This window comes from Eptesicus fuscus, chromosome 8 (assembly GCF_027574615.1).
Source record: "Eptesicus fuscus isolate TK198812 chromosome 8, DD_ASM_mEF_20220401, whole genome shotgun sequence".
Classification (NCBI taxonomy): Eukaryota; Metazoa; Chordata; class Mammalia; order Chiroptera; family Vespertilionidae; genus Eptesicus; species Eptesicus fuscus.
Genome location: NC_072480.1, coordinates 78,047,780 through 78,065,677, shown reverse-complemented (window position 1 = coordinate 78,065,677; position 17,898 = coordinate 78,047,780). Strand labels below are relative to the sequence as shown.

The window sequence follows — 17,898 nt, the reverse complement described above, 5'->3', positions numbered from 1 at the left end:
GGCTTTTGCCACAGGGAGGTGGCGGAGGCAGGGACCCAGAAGCAACTGTTAGGGAGACACTGGTTTGGATGGGCAGGACGTGGTCAGCTGGACTGGATGGAGGAGGACCCTTTTAGACATGGCAGGGTGAGGTCAGCACATGGAACAGGAGCATAAATGGAGGGTTGGGCTGGCTGAACCGGGGGCAGAATTTGGAACATGGAGGAGCTCCTTGCAATTTGGGGCAGCAACACTCCCCTGATGGTCATACCAGGGACTGCCTGACTTTTCCCCCCAGGTTATGACTAGTTTGGATTATTGGTCCTTTGTGTAGTACTCTGTCCAATTCCAATTTTGGTGCAGGACCTCATGCATTGCTGAGGACTAGGGAAATTGTCCTGATGGTTATGAGTAGCTGCTCTTATAATAATTATAGCAGGGATCTGCCTTGGCATTGGAGGCAGTTTGGTTATTGCACAGGAAATGGTGTTTGGATCCAAAGATGCCTGAAGGCTCTGTTTCTTGTGGTCCCTCCAGGATGAATCTCCTCCGGAATAACAGCTGCCTCTCCAAGATGAAGAATTCCATGGCCTCCATGTCTCAGCAGCTCAAGGCCAAGTTGGATTTCTTTAAGACCAGCATCCAGATTGACCTGGAGAAGTATAGTGAGCAAACTGAGTTTGGGATCAGTGAGTGTACTCTTTGCAATGAGTTTGGAGAGACCCATTTCATTTTTGTTTTCTCTTCCTGAGGTTTCTTTTATCCTTTTATAATCGAGTTGCTTGTTTCTGTTTTGGTTTTGTGGTGTCTTCATTTTGTTTTTCATTTTTTCCCCTACATTTTTTTTTTCCAGCATCAGATAAACTGCTGCTGGCCTGGAGGGAAATGGAACAGGCTGTGGAGCTCTGTGGGCGGGTAGGAGACTCATTTTAGGTTTATATCCTTACTGAGGCTTTTCTCTACCATTTTCCACTTTCTCGTCAAACACTAGGCCGATCTTGTACGTGAGAACTCAAGTTTTCCTCGCCATGCTCTTTGACTTTAACTAGAACTTGCTGGAAAGAAGCTGGAAGAATAGCCACTAAAGGGGGCCACACTGTGGCAGATCCAGGAGCTATGCAGATGGACAGAGCTGGTCCAGATTTGAATAAGGAGCAAAGTGTGAAGTGTCCTTGGGGGGAAGCCTAGACATCTATTAGAAAGGGCCTTGGATGAATGAATAATCAACACTCCGTCTAGTCAAAGGTTTTTGCCTCATTTTATTGGGACATTAAATCCATAGGAAAGAAAAGGTCTAGACTGAGGGTCTTAGGACAGTGTAGATCAAATGCCACTGAAGATGTTAACTGGGAAGGCAGGGGAAGTATTACTTAGTGACCCTCACACAAATTGAAGACCTTGGGCTCTGAGCCTTTTTCTTGGACTTTTCCACCATTTTCCCCTGTGACCTTGGGCAAGGACCTTCACCTCTGTCTTTTGTAATGTTTGTTTCTGTAAATCAATACTGAATGAATGCTTAAAGGTGAATATATATATAGATAACACATTATTTAACCATAGAGATGGGTACTCATAGACATAATCTGTGAAATAAAGGAATCCAGGCTCCCCACATGGGATGTCATTGGATGGACAAATTAAGAGAAAGCAGGGGGGCACACTGTGCATTGGGCATCCTCTATATGCCAGGCACCATGCCAGATACTTATCTGACCTCTAAAACAGCCCTCTTAGAAGCTTATTTTATGCTGGAGGAAACTACAGATCAAGGGTTAAGTAACTTGCCCAAAGGTCACACAGAAAGTGGTAGACCCAAGATCCAAAGCCAGCTCATTCTGATTCCGAAGTCCATATTCCTTCTAGTGAGTCAGTTGAGAGTCTACAATCAGTTTGAAGGGTTTCCCCCCAAAATCTTGCGTCTCAGAATACTCTATGTCAGTTGACATTAGCACAGCTTTTTCATCAGGAGAACGAAGTGAAACATCTGGTAGAACGGATGATGGCACTGCAGACGGATATCGTGGACTTGCAGAGGAGCCCAATGGGTCGGAAGCAGGGGGGGACGCTGGACGACCTGTGAGTACCACCTGGGCGGGGATCACACAGTGTCCCTAACACATGCATGTGCCTCACCTGGAGTTTCTGTATGTGTGTTGGGAACACGTGTGGTTATTATAGAAGCTGGTGAGATTGTTCTCCTGCAGAGCATGCACCCCCGACCCCCAGTGAATCATCTCGGCAAGCTCCAGAGATGAGCAAGGACAGATCACCATCATTCTGAGCCTTAGTTTCCATATCTGTTTAGTGGCCAGAAAAGTTGTCTCACCTCCCAAGGTTGTGAGGATCAGTTCAGCTAATGCATAGAGCAGTAATTTGTAAAATATAAAGGCTATACTGCAAGGAGCCTTGGTCATGGTATCAGGCGTCACTGTTCGTCAAGCTCACCCTGTCCCAGGTGTAGCTTAAAAAGCAGAAACTGGCCCAGAGACGGAGAAGCCTGGAAACTCTTAGAAGTTCAGATCTGGAAACCGTTCATTTGAATCTTTATCAGGACTTTGGCCTTGGCTCCAAGAGAGGATGAGGCACCCAAGTAGAGCAGTCCTGCCTGAAGGAAGTCTCACACAGCCCCCACGGTGCAGATGGGATGGAGGCAGGCAGGCACATCAGCCTCTCACAAACTGTCCCATTTGGGCCCCATGGTGTCCTCTGAGGCTTTTACTGGGATTCTCAGGACCAGGAGCCAGAACATCAGAAATCTGATTATTTGTACCCTATATTTTCTTGAATCATTTAAACTTTTATTCTCCTCTAGTTTTCAAATGAAAATCACCTCTGAAAATATCAGCCTGTCTCACTGTGTTAAGGGGAAAATGGGACAGGAGTTTGTATCCACCCTGGTCTTACGTTTTCAAAAGGAAGCCATGTTCTCCGGGCTCAGATACAGGGATGGCACCTGGAACCACTATTGCGGAAGCCAGAAATTCCAAGGGACAAAGTGGAGACTCCTTTTCTTAAGATCCTCTCTAATTAAACCTTGGAGATAGTTGATAATGAGAGTGATCATGCCCTTATTTATAGACATCACCTATAATATCACCAGGAATAATTATTTTCTCCAGTCAAGACATATTGCCAGCCTTACTTCTAGAAATCAGTAATTCTACTGGCAGGAATCAGCTAATCAATGCTTAAGATGTTTTAATGTGGCCTCAAATCTAGACAGAGCTTCTTTTTTGTATATTTCAGAGAAGAGCAAGCGAGGGAGCTTTACAGGAGACTCAGGGAAAAACCTAGAGGTAAGTATGGTTTTATGCCTGCCTTGGGTTCCTTGGTATCTCAAGTGTGAGACATTGGTCCTCTTTGCCAGCCACCTGTAGAAACTGTGCAATTCCTTTCCTCTTTCCAGACCAGCGAACTGAGGGTGACAGCCAGGAAATGGTGCGACTGCTACTTCAGGCAATCCAAGCCTTTGAGAAGAAAGTGCGAGTGATTTATACACAGCTCAGGTATAAGCCCCGACTTTCCTACTCGAGGTGGAATGTGAAGAAGCAGCAAGGCTGTGTGAGGCCATTTCTTCACTCCATTCTGATGCACTTGTCCACGTGAAGAAAATATCTGCAGCTGCTGACTGGATTCGTAATCACCAGGGATTATGTTCTCCCACCTTCTCCAACCCAAATGCCACTGGACTTTGTCTTGTTTATTCTTTACAGTAAAACTGTGGTTTGCAAGCAGAAGGCTCTGGAATTGTTGCCCAAGGTGGAAGAAGTGGTGAGTTTAATGAATGAGGATGAGAAGACTGTTGTTCGGCTTCAGGAAAAGCGACAGAAGGAGCTCTGGAATCTCCTGAAGATCGCTTGTGTGAGTGAGCCCCTGCAGCCTGGTCCACAGCCCTCAGTCTGCCATCTCCCTGGGCCTTTCCCCCTCTCTGCAGCTGTACCGCCCTACAAGGGAGACCATAAGGCCACCTCTTTGCAACTTAGAGGAGCAGGAGTGGCAGAGTTAGGGCCTAGGCCCATTGTTTTTATTTATGCATATATGTATTTCCTGTGGCTACTCTAATAAATTACCACAAAATATTCTGTCAGAAGTCTGAAATCAAGGTGTTGGCAGGGCTAGGCTCCCTCTGTAGGCTCTAGGGGAGGACCCTTCCTGCCTCTTCCAGCTTCTGGTGGCTCCAGGTGTTCCTTGGCTTGTGGCCGCATCACTCCAATCTCTGCCTCTGTCTTCTGGATGTGTCTCATAAGAACACTTGTCATTGAATTCCAGTCCCACGTGAAGAGTCCAGGATGATCTCATTTCAGGATCCGTAACTACATCTGCAAAGACCGTCTTTCCAAATAAGGGCACATTCCTAGGTTCCTGGAGTTAGGAATGGACAGACCTTTTGGGGGTCCTCCATTTAGTCCTCTGCAGTACATGGTATGGTGGATCCTCATCTATGCCTGCTGCTTCTATTGTAACTCTTACTTTCTGTGACCACCATCTGTCATAATGTAGCTGTGACTCCACTGAATGTTGCTCAGAGAGAAAACATAACACGAAAAAGAGAGCTCAGGACAGAGAAGTGAAAAGAGACAGGTAAAAGCCACGGAAGCCACAGCTGATGGGAAGGCTGCACAAAGGCGGAAGAGGCTGAAAAGAGAGCCATGTAGTCACTGATAGTCTTTAAGAGCAAAGAGGAGAAGGGGAATTCTTAAGGTGCAAAGTGGGATACAAGGATGGTGTTTTTTAAGATGATGGCAACTGGAGCATATTGTAAGCCAAGTAGAATGGAGTGTTCCGGGGATTCACAGTATCAAAGTAACAGGAGACAATTTAGTCTCCAGTCTTGAGAACAACAGAGGTCAGAATCATGAGCCTGGCCTTGGGAAGTGAGGAGGAAAAGAAAAGGGGAGAGCTGACAAGGCAGACAAGATTTAGGGGGAGAGGGAAGTTGAGGTATTCACAGGAAATGGCCTGATCTGCCATCTGCATCCATTCAACATCAAGTGCTGAGTATATGCCCAGCGGGGTGCTGAATACTAGAGCTATGGGAGGAAAAATAAGCATGGCCCCTGGCCCAAGCTCATAATCTGGTGAGGGGGCACAGACAGGGAAATGAATGAGAACAATTTAGGTCAGGAGGTGACATACAGCAGCTATAGTAAGCACACGCTATAGCACAAAAGCAGAGGAGGAATGCCAACTTCAGTCTTAGAGGGGAGGGAACCACAGAATTTCACCTGAAGAATGAGGAGGAGGTAGGTAGGTGGCTAGGTGGAGATGAGGACACTCCAGGACAAAGACGATACTCTGTCAAAGGCCTGGAGCAAGGAGGTATAAGCAGGTTGGTGTGGGATGGGGGAAGTGTATCCCTGTGGATGGCATTGGACAGCTAGGCAAGGGCTATCAGACAGGCCACACTTTATTTTGAAGAAATAAAGGAAACATTGCAGTATTTGCTTTTTTCCTTTCATATTGAAGAAAGTTAAGTATGGAAATGGGATGGTCACATTAGGATTTTAGAAACTCACTCTGATGGCAGCTGGAGAACAGATTTGAGACTTTCGCAGACCTCACCATTGAGCGTGAGTGGCCACTCCATGGCGGCAGAATTGAGTACTTGCTGTGGTGCACAGGACAGGATGGTAGAAAAGTCAGGAGCCCAAAAGCACAACAGTGATCTCCTTCCTTACCGTGGACACAGGCAGAAGTAGAGGAGGTAGATGGGTCTCTCCAAGGGTGATAGTCGCCAGGGAAGGCACAGCGGAAGGATGAAGAACAGGGCAAACTAGGGTTCTTGAATGGTTGGGTGAGGTTGGACCTTGATGTTCAGCTGGAAGGGAGAATGAGGAGCCAGTCTGTACAGCTGAAAGGGATGAAAACAATGCAGGCTGCAGTGAAGGCGAGGAGAGAGGGGTTAATCAGCAGTAGGTGAGGCCAACAGATGAGAGTATGGTGGGAATGCGGGGAGGAAGAGGTGGCTTGAGGTGCTGAGAAGGTGGACTGTAGGTCATGTCTGTGGGCTGTAGGTTTGAGGAGGTGCAAGTAGCTGGAGCAGGAGCAGTTGATGGAGCACCTTGGCTTTGAAGGGGAGTGGCTGCCACAGCCTTGGAGTCAGACTGTCTCGGTTTTCTTCTCAGCTGTCCCAAAGATGGTGCGATTCACAGAAAGTCCCTGAAAACATTTTTTTGTGTGTGTCTAAGTCTTCTACTTGGAAAAGAATTAAAAAAAACCCTCACTTTTAATCTCCTTATAAGAGTTCATTAAGCAATCAAACTTAATGAAATAAAGCTTACAAATACAGGCACTCAAATCTCTCTGTATTTAGAATCTTTTATCAAAATACAGAAACATTTTCTAAATTGAAATGCAAACTACCAGCTGTTGTCACAGATACAGGGGTTGACTGATATCCTCTAGGAATAGCATGTGTCTTGTGGCCAATTGTTTCATGAGAAAATACCATGGTGTGAATGCAAAAGTTGAATTATCCCTTTGCTCCAAAACTTTGTTGACTTTCTTTTTGGTTTTGTCCTTTAGAGCAAGGTCCGTGGTCCTGTTAGTGGAAGCCCAGATAGCATGAATGCTTCTCGCCTTAGTCACTCCGGCCAGCTGATGTCTCAGCCTCTCACTGCCCCCGACAGCTTACCTGAGTTAGTCAACAAAAGGTATGTCATAGTTAACAGTGCCAAGTGTAATATTCAAGGGCACGTCAGGAGGTCATGGGGTGGAAATGGATGTTTATCACTGATAGACCATTTCGTCTATCTAATGATTTTGTGCATGTTTTTCTTTGTGTTTGCTATATATGGTAGGCACTGCAGGGACAAATGCTTCATAGTCCCTTGGGAGTCTGAATATGTTGGTAACTAAAATTTCCTTGTCTGAGGGTTGGATTACTAATTGCTCAATGAGAATACTGAAAGTGCTGGTCAGTCACATGCTGTTATGTAGTCCATCAGTCATTATCTGGTCTTCAAAACCAGATTCCTTATAGGGAGGGCCCGATTCAATCCACCTGAGTCATCTTGCCTCCTCCCTCTCACCCCACCACCACTTTTGAGTTACCAAGTTACCGGTTTCCTCCCATCACCTCTCATCACCTCCCATTCATCCCTTCCTCTCCCCTCCTGTCACCTGGACCCCTGCCACAGAGGGGTAAACAGAGCACTTCAGCCCTTTCTGGCAAGGCTTTCTGCCTCCCTAGAGCAGCCATATGAAATCATTTGCCCTGGCAAGGCATTAGGGGTTAGTTAATTAAATGTTTGACCAGATATAGCAGGCTAATTTTTAAGTTGATAATTTTTTATGGCCCATGAATGATGTTATAAATATCCAAATGGCCCTTGGCAGAAAAAGGTTCCCCACCCCTGCCCTAGAGGCTCCATTCTGAGACTTCAGGCATTCATGGCCACCTTAGAGCAGCTCTCTAGGCGGATCCACTGTTCCCGCACAAACTCCTTGCGCTAGCTCAGTGGTCCTTAAAGCCTGGTCCAGACTAGCCGCATCAGCAGCATCTTGTTAGAAATGCAGATTCTGAAACAGAAACTCAGGGGTGGAGCTCATGCACACTCAAGTTCGAGAGCTTCTCTGGAATGGTCCTCCAATCTGGAGGGTACATCTGCTTCCTACCTCCAAAGCCCTGGCCACACAAGCACATGGGGATTGCTCAATTCTTGGACCTCCTGTGAGTGTTTTTGTTTATAATTCAGTCCCACACCCATTAACTCAGCATGTCCTATGTGCCAGGCCCTAGGCAAAGAGGCAGGTTTTATTTAGAAAACTAGAGTCCCGATGCATGAAGATTCGTGCAAGAATGGGCCTTCCTTCCCCTGCCTGCCGGCACCGTCTTCGCTCCGCCCGGAGCCGCCTTTCCGCCTTCCCACGCTGCCCAGAGGCCCGGAGTGGCTGGGGCGGTGGGGACTGCCCTGCCCCGCCCCCCGACCACTGTCTGCAAATTAACCCACCATCTTTGTTGGGTTAATTTGCATACTCCTGATTGGCTGGTGGGCCTCTCGAAGGCACGATCAATTTGCATCTTCCTCTTTTATTAATGTAGATAGATTAATGATTGCCTAGGGCAGGTGGGGAGGGGAAATGAGAAGTGGTTGATAATGGGTACAAGATTGCTTTTTGGGTGATGAAAATGTCCCAAGACTAGATTATTGTGATGGTTGCACAATTCTGTAAATGTACTGAAACTATCAAATTGTAGACTTTAATGGGGTGAACATTATGGTATGCTAATTTATCTCAATAAAGCTGTTTTTAAAAGTCCTGTTCTAGTACTTGGGGGAGTTCATAGCCTCTCCTGTTTTGGTACTTAATCCTATATGGCCTTGAGTTCTTAATTCTCTTCCCAGCCTACTGTGAGTCCCTTGAGGATAGTAAAACTGGGTCTTGTGCCTCCTACATTGTCCGCTGGAGCTGGCCCCAAGCCTTTCACCTAGTTAGTAGCCCTGTAGATGAAGCTAAGCAAAAAAGGTGCCCTGTGTTCCTTCCATCAGTCATACTTTGCAAGGTGGGAGGACACTGCCTTCTTGGATTTGTCATATTCCCTCCAGTGAAATGCTCAAAGATCTGGAAGAGTCATCCTGGGCACACAGGTTGCTGATTGTTTCTCCACATCATAGAGCTGAGGTTAGAAAAGGGCGGATGAGTTCCCCCTATGCCACCATGGCCCGATATTGATAGGACACGTGCATCGTTATAGAAAAGAGAGAGCACAGATTAAATGAAATCAGTTCCCAGACCTACTTTTTCTCGGATCTCAAGGAACTGTGGAAACCTGGTGAAATTGCTTGGTTCATATATATTTTTTTCCATTTCAAAAATTGGAAAACAGGTGATGTGGGAATTATCTTTAGATTTTGGCAATTTGGAAAGAATCTATCCTATATAATAAAAGCCTAATATGCTAAGTGTCCGACTATTCATTTGACTGTTCAACCAGTCGCTGTGATGTGCACTGATCACCAGCGGGCAGATGCTCCGACCGATAGGTTAGCTTGCTGCTAGGGTCTGGCCAATGGGGACTGGGCGAGATGGGCTGGACACACCCTGGAGCCCTCCCGTGGTCTATCCCCGGCCCCGATCGTGCACCAGTGGGGTCCCTCGGCCTGGCTTACACCCTCTCGCAATCTGGGAACCTTCGAGGGATGTCGGAGAGCTGGTTTTGGCCTGATCCCTGCAGGCCAGGCCGAGGGACCCCACCAGTACACAAATCCATGCACTGGGCCTCTAGTATATATAAAAGCCTAAGCGACCATTCGACCATTTGACTGGTAGCTATGATGCGCACTGACCACCAGGGGCAGATGCTCAATGCAGGAGCTTCCCTCTGGTGTTCGGTGCATTTCCACAGCGGGAGTGCCACTCAGCTGACCAACAGGCACCAGACACTGGGCTCATGGTTTGCGAATGCAGCTGCAGCTGTGGCAAGCCTCTCCTGTGGACACTCCCCCTGCACGCCCCTCCCCCATCTGGACCAGGACTGGGATCAGGACCAGCATCGGGACTGACTGGGCGTGAGCCTGCAGCCGCTTCTTGGTCATGGGTGTGCTGGTATCGCCCTAGGATGGGCGCACAGAGACCGCAGTGGAGCGGCAGCGAGCCTAGCGAGCGGTGGCAGCGGCAGGTGCAGCGGGGCTGTGATGAGCCAGAGTGGTGCGGCACCTGGCCCAGGCTCGGGCTCCTCCCCGGCTGCCTGCCGTTCTGCGCGTGTGCGCACGCGCACTACTACATCCCTCAGGGAATGTAGGACTTCCAGTTTCCACTGAAGTGGACCCCACTGGTACTCAAATCCATGCACCAAGCCTCTAGTTTAATATATTTAGCCATATAGTTAAGTCTGAAAGAGTTCTTTTTTTACTTTTAACTTTTTTATTAAGCGGAGATCTGTTTGCTTTTTCACAGTAACAGCAGGTACTTATGGCTAGATTTGGGCTTCCAAAAAGTGCTTAACTGGATGAATGTGGTCACTAATCAATGACATGGTGTTTTAAGATACTCAGTACCAAAATAATTCTATTAAATTTTAAAAACCTTGTCAAAAGCTCTTTAGCATATTTTTAAATAATAGTATTATCTCTGAAAAAATACTACTGACACTTTCTAATAACTCAATCCTTTTCTCTAGTGAAGAACTGGTGGCCGAAGCACACAATCTCTGCACCCAGCTAGAAAGTGCAATGCAAGACACCATGAAAGAACAGGACCAGAGTTTACGGGTAATGGCCTATCCCATGTCCTTGCTACAGCAGACGAGAAAAAGAAAACAGAAAGGCAATCCAGTGGTTCCTCAATCTCAGTATACACTTGTGATTTTCTAGTACATTGACCCTTAAGCAACACAGGGATTAGGGGTGCCAACACCCTGCACAGTTGAAAATCTACATATAACTTTTGACTCCCCAAAAACTTAACTACGAATAGCCTACTGTTGACCTGAAGCCTTACTGATAACATAAACAGTTAACACATATTTTGTATATGTATTACATACTATATTTTTATAATAAAGTAAGCTAGAGAAAAAAAATGTTACTAAGGAAATCATAAAGAAGATAAAATACATTTACTGTATTTATTGGAAAAAATTCGTGTATAAGTGGACCTGCGTAGTTTAAACCATGTTGTTCAAGGGTCAACTGTACATATTTATTATTCATCATCATTATAATAATGCTAACAATCATTGAATGGGAACAGTACTTTATGTGCATTGTCTCATTTAAACCTTACAATACTTGATCTTTATGAAGAAGGTAACATTATTTTGAGAAGGCCTCCCCGCCCCCAACCTCCATCAACTTTTGTCCCATTGCTGAACATTGGTGTGTTGTGGGTGTTGTGCTGAACTTCAGGGATAAAGCAGGAACCTATCATGGCCCCACTTCTCAGGGACTCAGAGCTTAGCAGTAGGTAGCACTAGTTATAGGGCAGGTAACCTAAAGAAAAACTAGTCAAGATACAGGTACATTAAGACAAAACTAACATTGCTTCAAGGATCCTAAATCATTCCCTCAGATCTTTAAATGGCCTTTTCCTGCCAGTACAATCACCTACTAGCCTCCCTCTAACGTCTTAGTTTTCATAATAATCAGAGGGGACACCATTAATTGTAATGATCTGGTATTTATTTAAGTGTTCTCTGGTTTGGGGGCTTTCTATATCTGTTGTTGCTACTGTTCCTCCTCCTGGGACCGTATATTTAATCCTTTCACTGCTAATTTGCATTTCTGCCAGAGGAAAAAGAAGTCTTATTAGAGCATTTCATTTGGTGAGGTTGGAAATCAATAGCTGAGATTTGCTCTGCTCCTAGATTATGCTATATTCAGCCAGTATACTCCTATGCTATACGCCTAGGGCCTTTGCATGTGCTTTTGCTCCACCTGAAATGCTCTTGGTACCACCTACCCACAGTGGGCATAAATAAGCACTGTGAGTACAAGTAATACTAAAATTGCTTTTCTACTTTCCACAGTCCAGGAATCTCAGGGACTCCTAGCCAGTCCAAAGAAAAGATTCTGTATGGTTTTGAATGTTTCTTTAGCTCAAGGGTACCCTGCAATAGCTATTATTAATGAGAGGGTTTACATTTCCTTCTAAATGGGGCTGGTTGCCTCCTGGAAAAACCAGCACCACCTGAGGTGTATTTTTAACCTGCCTGTTGACTTTCAGTCTTTAGACTGGAGCTGGTTACAGACGGAGGAAGAAGAGCAGAATAGCTTGGAGCAGGCCGCCTGACTGTGTGGGTGGCCTTGACCACCTGATGGGGCTGCCTGGCCCGAGGCTCTCCCAGGTATGTGCCCTGCGATACTGACGTCCCAGCAGTCTTTGGCACCCAGGTGGAGATCTCACTTCCCCAACCGTTGTGGCATTGACCGTGGACCAAGGGTGTGGCCCTTTGTGGGCGCTGCCAGCAACTCGTCAGGACACTGGAAGTCCTCCATCACAGAGGCCCAGCAAGCATGGATGCCAGGCAGGAGCATTAGGGAGACTAAACCACAGAGGCTCCTTGCTCTGCTCTGAAAAAAGTGCTCACGTACTGCTGCCCCGCAGACCACTGGACAAACGTCTGACATGACTATTTCAGGGCAAAGTATGAACAGTCCTTGATGCCAGCCTATCCTCTCCTGACCCCTCCTGATCTTCAGAGGCCCCGACCCACATGTCCTCACAGTTAATGGTTTCATTGGATTTGGTTTCTCTTGAACAGACTTTTAAGTCATGGACTTGGCCTGGTCCCATCCTCTCTCTTCCTCTTTTCATTTCACTGCTGCTAAAATCGTCTTTTTACCTACACTGTGGTGGTTATCCTCCCTTCGGCTCCCACGTCTATAGTCCTTTTAGCCACTAGAGCCAGGATGGAAGAGAAACTCCCTTCTTTGGGTCCCAAAGATTACTTGGGAGTGAGTTGTCATGGAGAAGAAGGAGAGAAGAAAAGGTTACTTGTTAACCATTGGCCTGCTGAACACAATGCTCACACCTCTGTCCTTGCTCGGACACATCTGTGTGTGGTGGAGGTGGGACAGGGAGTTCCTGCCTCTCATATCATCTAGCAGTATTATTAAATTGATTTATTTAAAAAAATAGTTTCTCTATCTTGTGAAATGACTCAACACTTATACTGGGTTCCACAATCCTCTGGTTAGAACTTATGAACTCGTAATCAACTCAGTGGAATAAGTACCTGGATCAAACAGTGCCATAGCTGTTTTAGCCCAAACGTTCTGTATCCCAGTAAAGTTCTCCGTCTCTGTCAACCCAGGATGATTAACCATCCGACATCATGATGTGTCCCTATCCTGTGTAATTAATTCAAAGTATTTGACACTTTACTTCAGCAAAATTGCAATTAGGACATTCAGCAAGTATCTATTGAGCACCTCGATGTGGCAAACAAGAATTAACTACTTACTTTCATGGAGGTTACTAACATTGGTGGGAAAAGGGGTAGAGTAAGGAGTCAATAATAGACAAGTAACAGATGTAAGTTTCAAATAGTTTCCGTGCTATGAAGAAAACAAAAGGTAATGGATAGAGTGCATAGTGTTATTCAGGAATGGGACAAGGAAGTGACTACTGGTCTAAGATTTGAATGATGAGAAGAAGGCAGCCAGGCCAAGACCTGAACAATGAGAGAAGATCCTTGAAGCAGGTACATCTGTGTAGTAAACAAAGGGAAATGTGGGAAGTAGGAGAGATGGTGGAAGATAGATCACATTAGGCCATGGAAAGGACTGTGGGGTTTTAAAAAAATTGATTGTAGAGAAAGGGAGGTAGATGAAGAAACACTGATGTGAGAGAAACATCTATCAGTTATTTCCCGCACATGCCCCAACTGGGGATCAAACCTGTAACCTGGGTATGTGCTCTGACTGCCACCTTTTGGTGTACGGGATGATGCTCCAACCAACTGAGCCATACTGGCCAGGGAAGGAGTGTGGATTTTATTCTAAGTGCAATGAGAAGGTATTTAAGAAAATGAATGATATAGTCTGATACACATTTTTTTTAAAGAATCACTCTTGTCCTATTTGGAGGGAACAAGAACAGAAGCAAGAAGCCCATTGAGGTGGTTACGGCAGTAATTGGGGATTGAGATCATAATAGAGTGCACTAGGGTAGTGGCAGTAGGGGTGGTGAGAGGTAATCCAGTTGAGAATATATATTCTAGAGACAGATCAGACAAAACTTGCTGACAGATTGGATGTGGGGTGGGAAAAGCACAATTAAGAATGACTCCTAGGGTTTTTGCCTGATGGCAGGGTAGATTAAAGTGTCATTAACTAAAAAGGCAACCAACTGAATGGGAGATAATATTTTCAAACAGTAGCTCTGACAAGAGGTTAATATCCAAAATATATAAAGAACTCATACAACTCAACACCAAACAAACAATCCAATTAAACAATGGGCAGAGGACCTCAACAGACACTTCTCCCAAGAAGACTAATGGCCAAATGATATATGAAGAGATGTTTAACTTCACTAGCTATTAGGAAAATGCAAATCAAAACTACAATGAGGTAACTACCACCTACCACCTGTTAGAATGGCTATTTTCAACAAGACAAGTAATAAGTGTTGGAGAGACTGTGGAGAAAAAGGAGCCCTCGAATGTAAATCAACACAGCCACTATGGAAAATATTATGGCGGTTCCTTTAAAAATTAAAAACAGAGTTACCATATGATCCAGCAATACCTTTTCTGGATTTATACCCGAAAAACTCGAAAACATTTATTCACAAAGATATATGCACCCCTATGTTCACTGTAGCACTATTCACAGCGGTCAAATACGGAAACAATGAGAGTCCTTCAATAGATGACTGGATAAAGAAGATGTGGTACATATATACTATGGAATACTACTCAGCCATAAGATGAAACACTACCATTTGTGACAACATGGACTTTTGAGGATATTATGCTAAGCAAAATAAGTCAGAAAAAGCAAAGAGCCATATGATTTCACTTATATGTGGGATATAAAACAAACTCATAGACAGACAATGGTATGGTGGTTTCCTGAGGGAAGGGGGTAGGCAGATATTATAGAGCAAAGGGGCCCAAATATATAGTGTTGGAATATGATTTGACTTGGGGTGGTGGACACACAATGCAACATACAGATCGTGTATCAGAACTTCACACTTGAAATCGACGTCATCCCAATAAATTTTTTAAAAAGTGTCATTAACTTGAGAAGGGGAAAAGTTGAGACGCTAGTGGGGCAAGAATCAAGAATTCTATAGGACATTTTATCTTTGAGATGCCTATTATGGACAACTAGAGACAACCAGTAGGCAGTCTGATACATGGGTCTAGAGTTCAAGAGAGATCAGGGCTAATTTGTAGAAATACAAATTTAGGAATCTTCAAGCTACCATGGTATTTTAAAAGGTGAAACTGGACAAGGTGGGGATATGAAACTGGACAAGGTGGGGATATAAAGGCCCAGGAGATCAAGGCCTGAGGTACTTTTCCATTTAGTTTGGAGAGTGGAGGAGCTGGGAACCAACACTCACAAAAACCAACAAACTTGAGGAGTGGCTACTACAGAAGAATAAGGAAGAAGGAAAACACAGCATGTGCTATTTTAGAAGCCAATTGAAAACTATTTCAAGAAGCCAGTGGTTAAGTGGGTCAAATGTTAATGGTTGGTCCAAGAGGATGAGGACAGAGAATTGATCATTTCCCCTGATATTCTGGCACTGATTTTCTTTAAAGTTGGCATAATACTCATATAAAAAAAAAATGGTCCCACAATTCTCTAAAGCCCACAATTCCCTAAAGTTGCAATGCTCATTATTCAGAGGTGAATAAAAACTTTATTTAAAGAAGAATGATCATTCTTCAGAAAAAAATAATATGAATATAGCCTGGAATAGAGATGGATAGGAAAAATGAATGGAAAAAAAACTAATATGACTCATTTCCCCCCCCCCCAAAAAAAATCTTTAAATATTTTATTAAAGAACAGCTACTTTAGAAACTAAAGCCACTCAAGCACTAGTCTACTTATGGAGTTTCTATACAACCAAAATAGTTGACATCAAATGGACAAAAAAAAAAATAGTACAGAAGACCCATGTATTTAAAAAATTCATTTCTAGAAAGTAGGTCAGATGGATTCAAAGACCTCACTGAATGTAGGAAGCAACATAAGGCCTTTTGCTGGGGCATAAAGGTAGGAACCAGTCCATGCAGTCAAGAAAAAGTTCTTTCGCCTCCTGGTCTAAATGCTTGCCTTTAGTCTGGGTTCAGAGAACGGTCCTAATCATTTGAACTGGTTGTCAATCAAAGTCCCCTTCATTTTCGCTTTGTTGGCTTCTAGTTCAGCCAGCTCTTGCAGCCGCCTTTTGCTCATGCCTTTGCGCTCCAGCTGTTTTTCAATCACTTTGGCATTCTGTGCATACGAGTCAGCAATCTCCCTAGCCTCAATCTCCTCTTCCTCTTCATCAATAGTAGACACAGTGACAGAACTGAACTTGCCCATGTCTTTAGTTCGTTTGGTCATCATCACCTTCTTAGGAGGCTCTCGCTTCTGAGTATATATATTCATTTTCCCAAAACCCTGGCCAAACTTGACTACTGCCCCATCCACAATAAAGGTCACAGGAGCGTTCTTTGGCTGGGACTGGTAGAAGAGTGGCAGTCCACACTTGGCACACTTCTTCCTGTACTGTCGTTCAATGCCTTCAGGCCTGCGAAGATACATAGTCTCCTGGTCTTCTGTGTTACAAAACTTGTGGGCGTGTTTGGCAGCATCAATCACCCGGGACTGATCCCGGGGCCTCATGGGCAATTTCTCCAACTGACAGTCCAGTACCAGAACCATCTGGCCACACAAACAGTAGTAGACGTGGAGGGGCTTCTCGCCGTCCTCATATTCCTCCCGGTCTCGGGTGTAGGAGCAGACAACAGACCGGGACACAACTTTAGGCATAGTTCACTGGAGATGTCCACAAACTCAATGCCAAAAAGAAGGGTTATGCAGAAAACAAGATGACTCACTTCTAATTGAAGGTGGGAATCAAAGTGGTAAGAAGCTTCAGAATAAAGTTAAAAGGCAAGGGATTAAGGGCAAATACAAATATATACAAAAACCATACAAAACTGTGCAGAAGGGTTAGTAGTAATATTTTAAAAATCTAGCAAATGAACAATAGACAACTACCCTATTAGAAAAATGAACAAAGGATATAAATGGGAAATTCACAAAAGAAGAAATACAAATGTCCAATAAGTACAACCTAAGATGTATACTGATATTTAAAAAAAAAAATCAAACACCTACACAACCTAATCAAGGAAATATATCTAAAGCATTCCATTATTAAAAAATAATGGGAATTTTTAAAGGACTGGATTAGAAGATTTGGAAACATGTCACAAAATATTAATAGTAAAGATAAATGGTGAGATGTTCACTGATTTTTTCTTTTCTCCTTTTATACTTTTTTTCTGATTTTTCTACAGCAACCATTTATCATTTTGTAATAAGCTTTTAATTTTATTTACAAAGCAATTGCCTGGAATTTGGCAGTGTGAACCCCAGGAGTGAACACTTGTAAAATATTGCTGATGTCACATTTTCATTTCTCAAGCAGAACTTATCAATTTCTCAGATGCAGGTTATCATGTTGTAATGGCAGTTTCATTGCTCATTAAGTTAAGCACTTCTCCCATTCTAGTGTTTTTTTTGTGTGTGTGTGTTCCCCCCCCCCCCACACACACACACCTTAGCCCCTACTGCAAAAGGCAGGGGAATAACAAATAAAATGTCTTTTGACACTGGTTGGCATATCTGTTAAAAAGTTTCACAGAGGAGGCTTTCCTATTATCGGCCTATTTCATTCCGGGCTCCTGCTTCACCTAGTTCAGGAGGACGCCATTGCGGTGTGGACTGCACCGTCCTCTTACACAAAGTTGTGACAGTTATCACCCTGGTGGTGTTGCCTCATCACATATAAAATGCGTCACGAGTTCAATAACTGTTACTGTGCACACACAAAATGTGCACAGAGCAGAATTCAGTATTCTGTCTCCCATCCAACCACCTGCTATACCCCCACCACCTTAAGTTTTGACTTCAGAGTGAAAAACCGGGCTCCTATGTTTCCCCTTTTAGGGAGAGCATTTCAGAGATACGTACTGAGAAAACAGATACGTCTTAGGTTGGGAATCCAGGTCTTCCGACAGAAACCTCATTGGGAGGTAACTCTGGGGTGTCCGCTTTCCTCCGGCCAAAACCAAGTTTCGGGTCCCCGCCCCCCTACCTACCGGTTCTCAGTCGCACCCGCAGAAGTCGCGCTGTCCTCGGCCCGGCCCGGCCCCGCCCCTCAGCGTGACGTCACCACGCGCGCCGTGCGCCGAGCGCCGAGCGCCGCGCCTCCTGTCAGTGGCAGCCATTGTTCAGCCGG

At 44.7% G+C, this 17,898-nt stretch overlaps 2 protein-coding genes across 5 annotated transcripts in view; one reads left to right on the top strand and one right to left on the bottom strand.

The window, feature by feature from the left end:
• Positions 1 to 11,879, top strand: part of IKBKB (inhibitor of nuclear factor kappa B kinase subunit beta) — a 51,399-nt gene extending 39,520 nt beyond the window's left edge. The window contains exons 14-22 of the mRNA XM_008143878.3: positions 517 to 668; positions 833 to 894; positions 1,946 to 2,055; positions 3,226 to 3,275; positions 3,386 to 3,485; positions 3,693 to 3,840; positions 6,505 to 6,632; positions 10,103 to 10,193; positions 11,647 to 11,879. Of these exons, the coding sequence (XP_008142100.1) occupies positions 517 to 668; positions 833 to 894; positions 1,946 to 2,055; positions 3,226 to 3,275; positions 3,386 to 3,485; positions 3,693 to 3,840; positions 6,505 to 6,632; positions 10,103 to 10,193; positions 11,647 to 11,712 (907 nt within the window). The 3' untranslated portion in view covers positions 11,713 to 11,879. The remainder of the gene's footprint in view (positions 1 to 516; positions 669 to 832; positions 895 to 1,945; positions 2,056 to 3,225; positions 3,276 to 3,385; positions 3,486 to 3,692; positions 3,841 to 6,504; positions 6,633 to 10,102; positions 10,194 to 11,646) is intronic.
• A 3,536-nt stretch (positions 11,880 to 15,415) lies between these two features.
• Positions 15,416 to 17,886, bottom strand: LOC103288180 (STING ER exit protein-like). Of its 4 annotated transcripts, none has more exons than XM_054720019.1 (2): positions 17,759 to 17,886; positions 15,416 to 16,524 (listed from the first exon to the last, which is right to left on the bottom strand). In XM_054720019.1, exon 2 carries the CDS (start codon positions 16,419 to 16,421, stop codon positions 15,753 to 15,755), a length of 669 nt encoding a protein of 222 aa, XP_054575994.1. In that variant the 5' UTR covers positions 16,422 to 16,524; positions 17,759 to 17,886; the 3' UTR covers positions 15,416 to 15,752. The 4 variants fall into 4 exon arrangements, with proteins under 4 accessions (XP_054575994.1, XP_054575993.1, XP_054575995.1 ...); XM_054720018.1 differs by lacking the exon at positions 17,759 to 17,886 and adding an exon at positions 17,631 to 17,743; XM_054720020.1 differs by lacking the exon at positions 17,759 to 17,886 and adding an exon at positions 17,631 to 17,743 and having other exon boundaries at positions 15,416 to 16,491.
• Between the last annotated feature and the right edge of the window lie 12 nt (positions 17,887 to 17,898).

Coding starts and splice junctions, on each gene's coding strand:
- LOC103288180 (XM_054720019.1), bottom strand. CDS start 16,421: ATGCCTAAAGTTGTGTCCCGGTCTGTTGTCTGCTCCTACACCCGAGAC.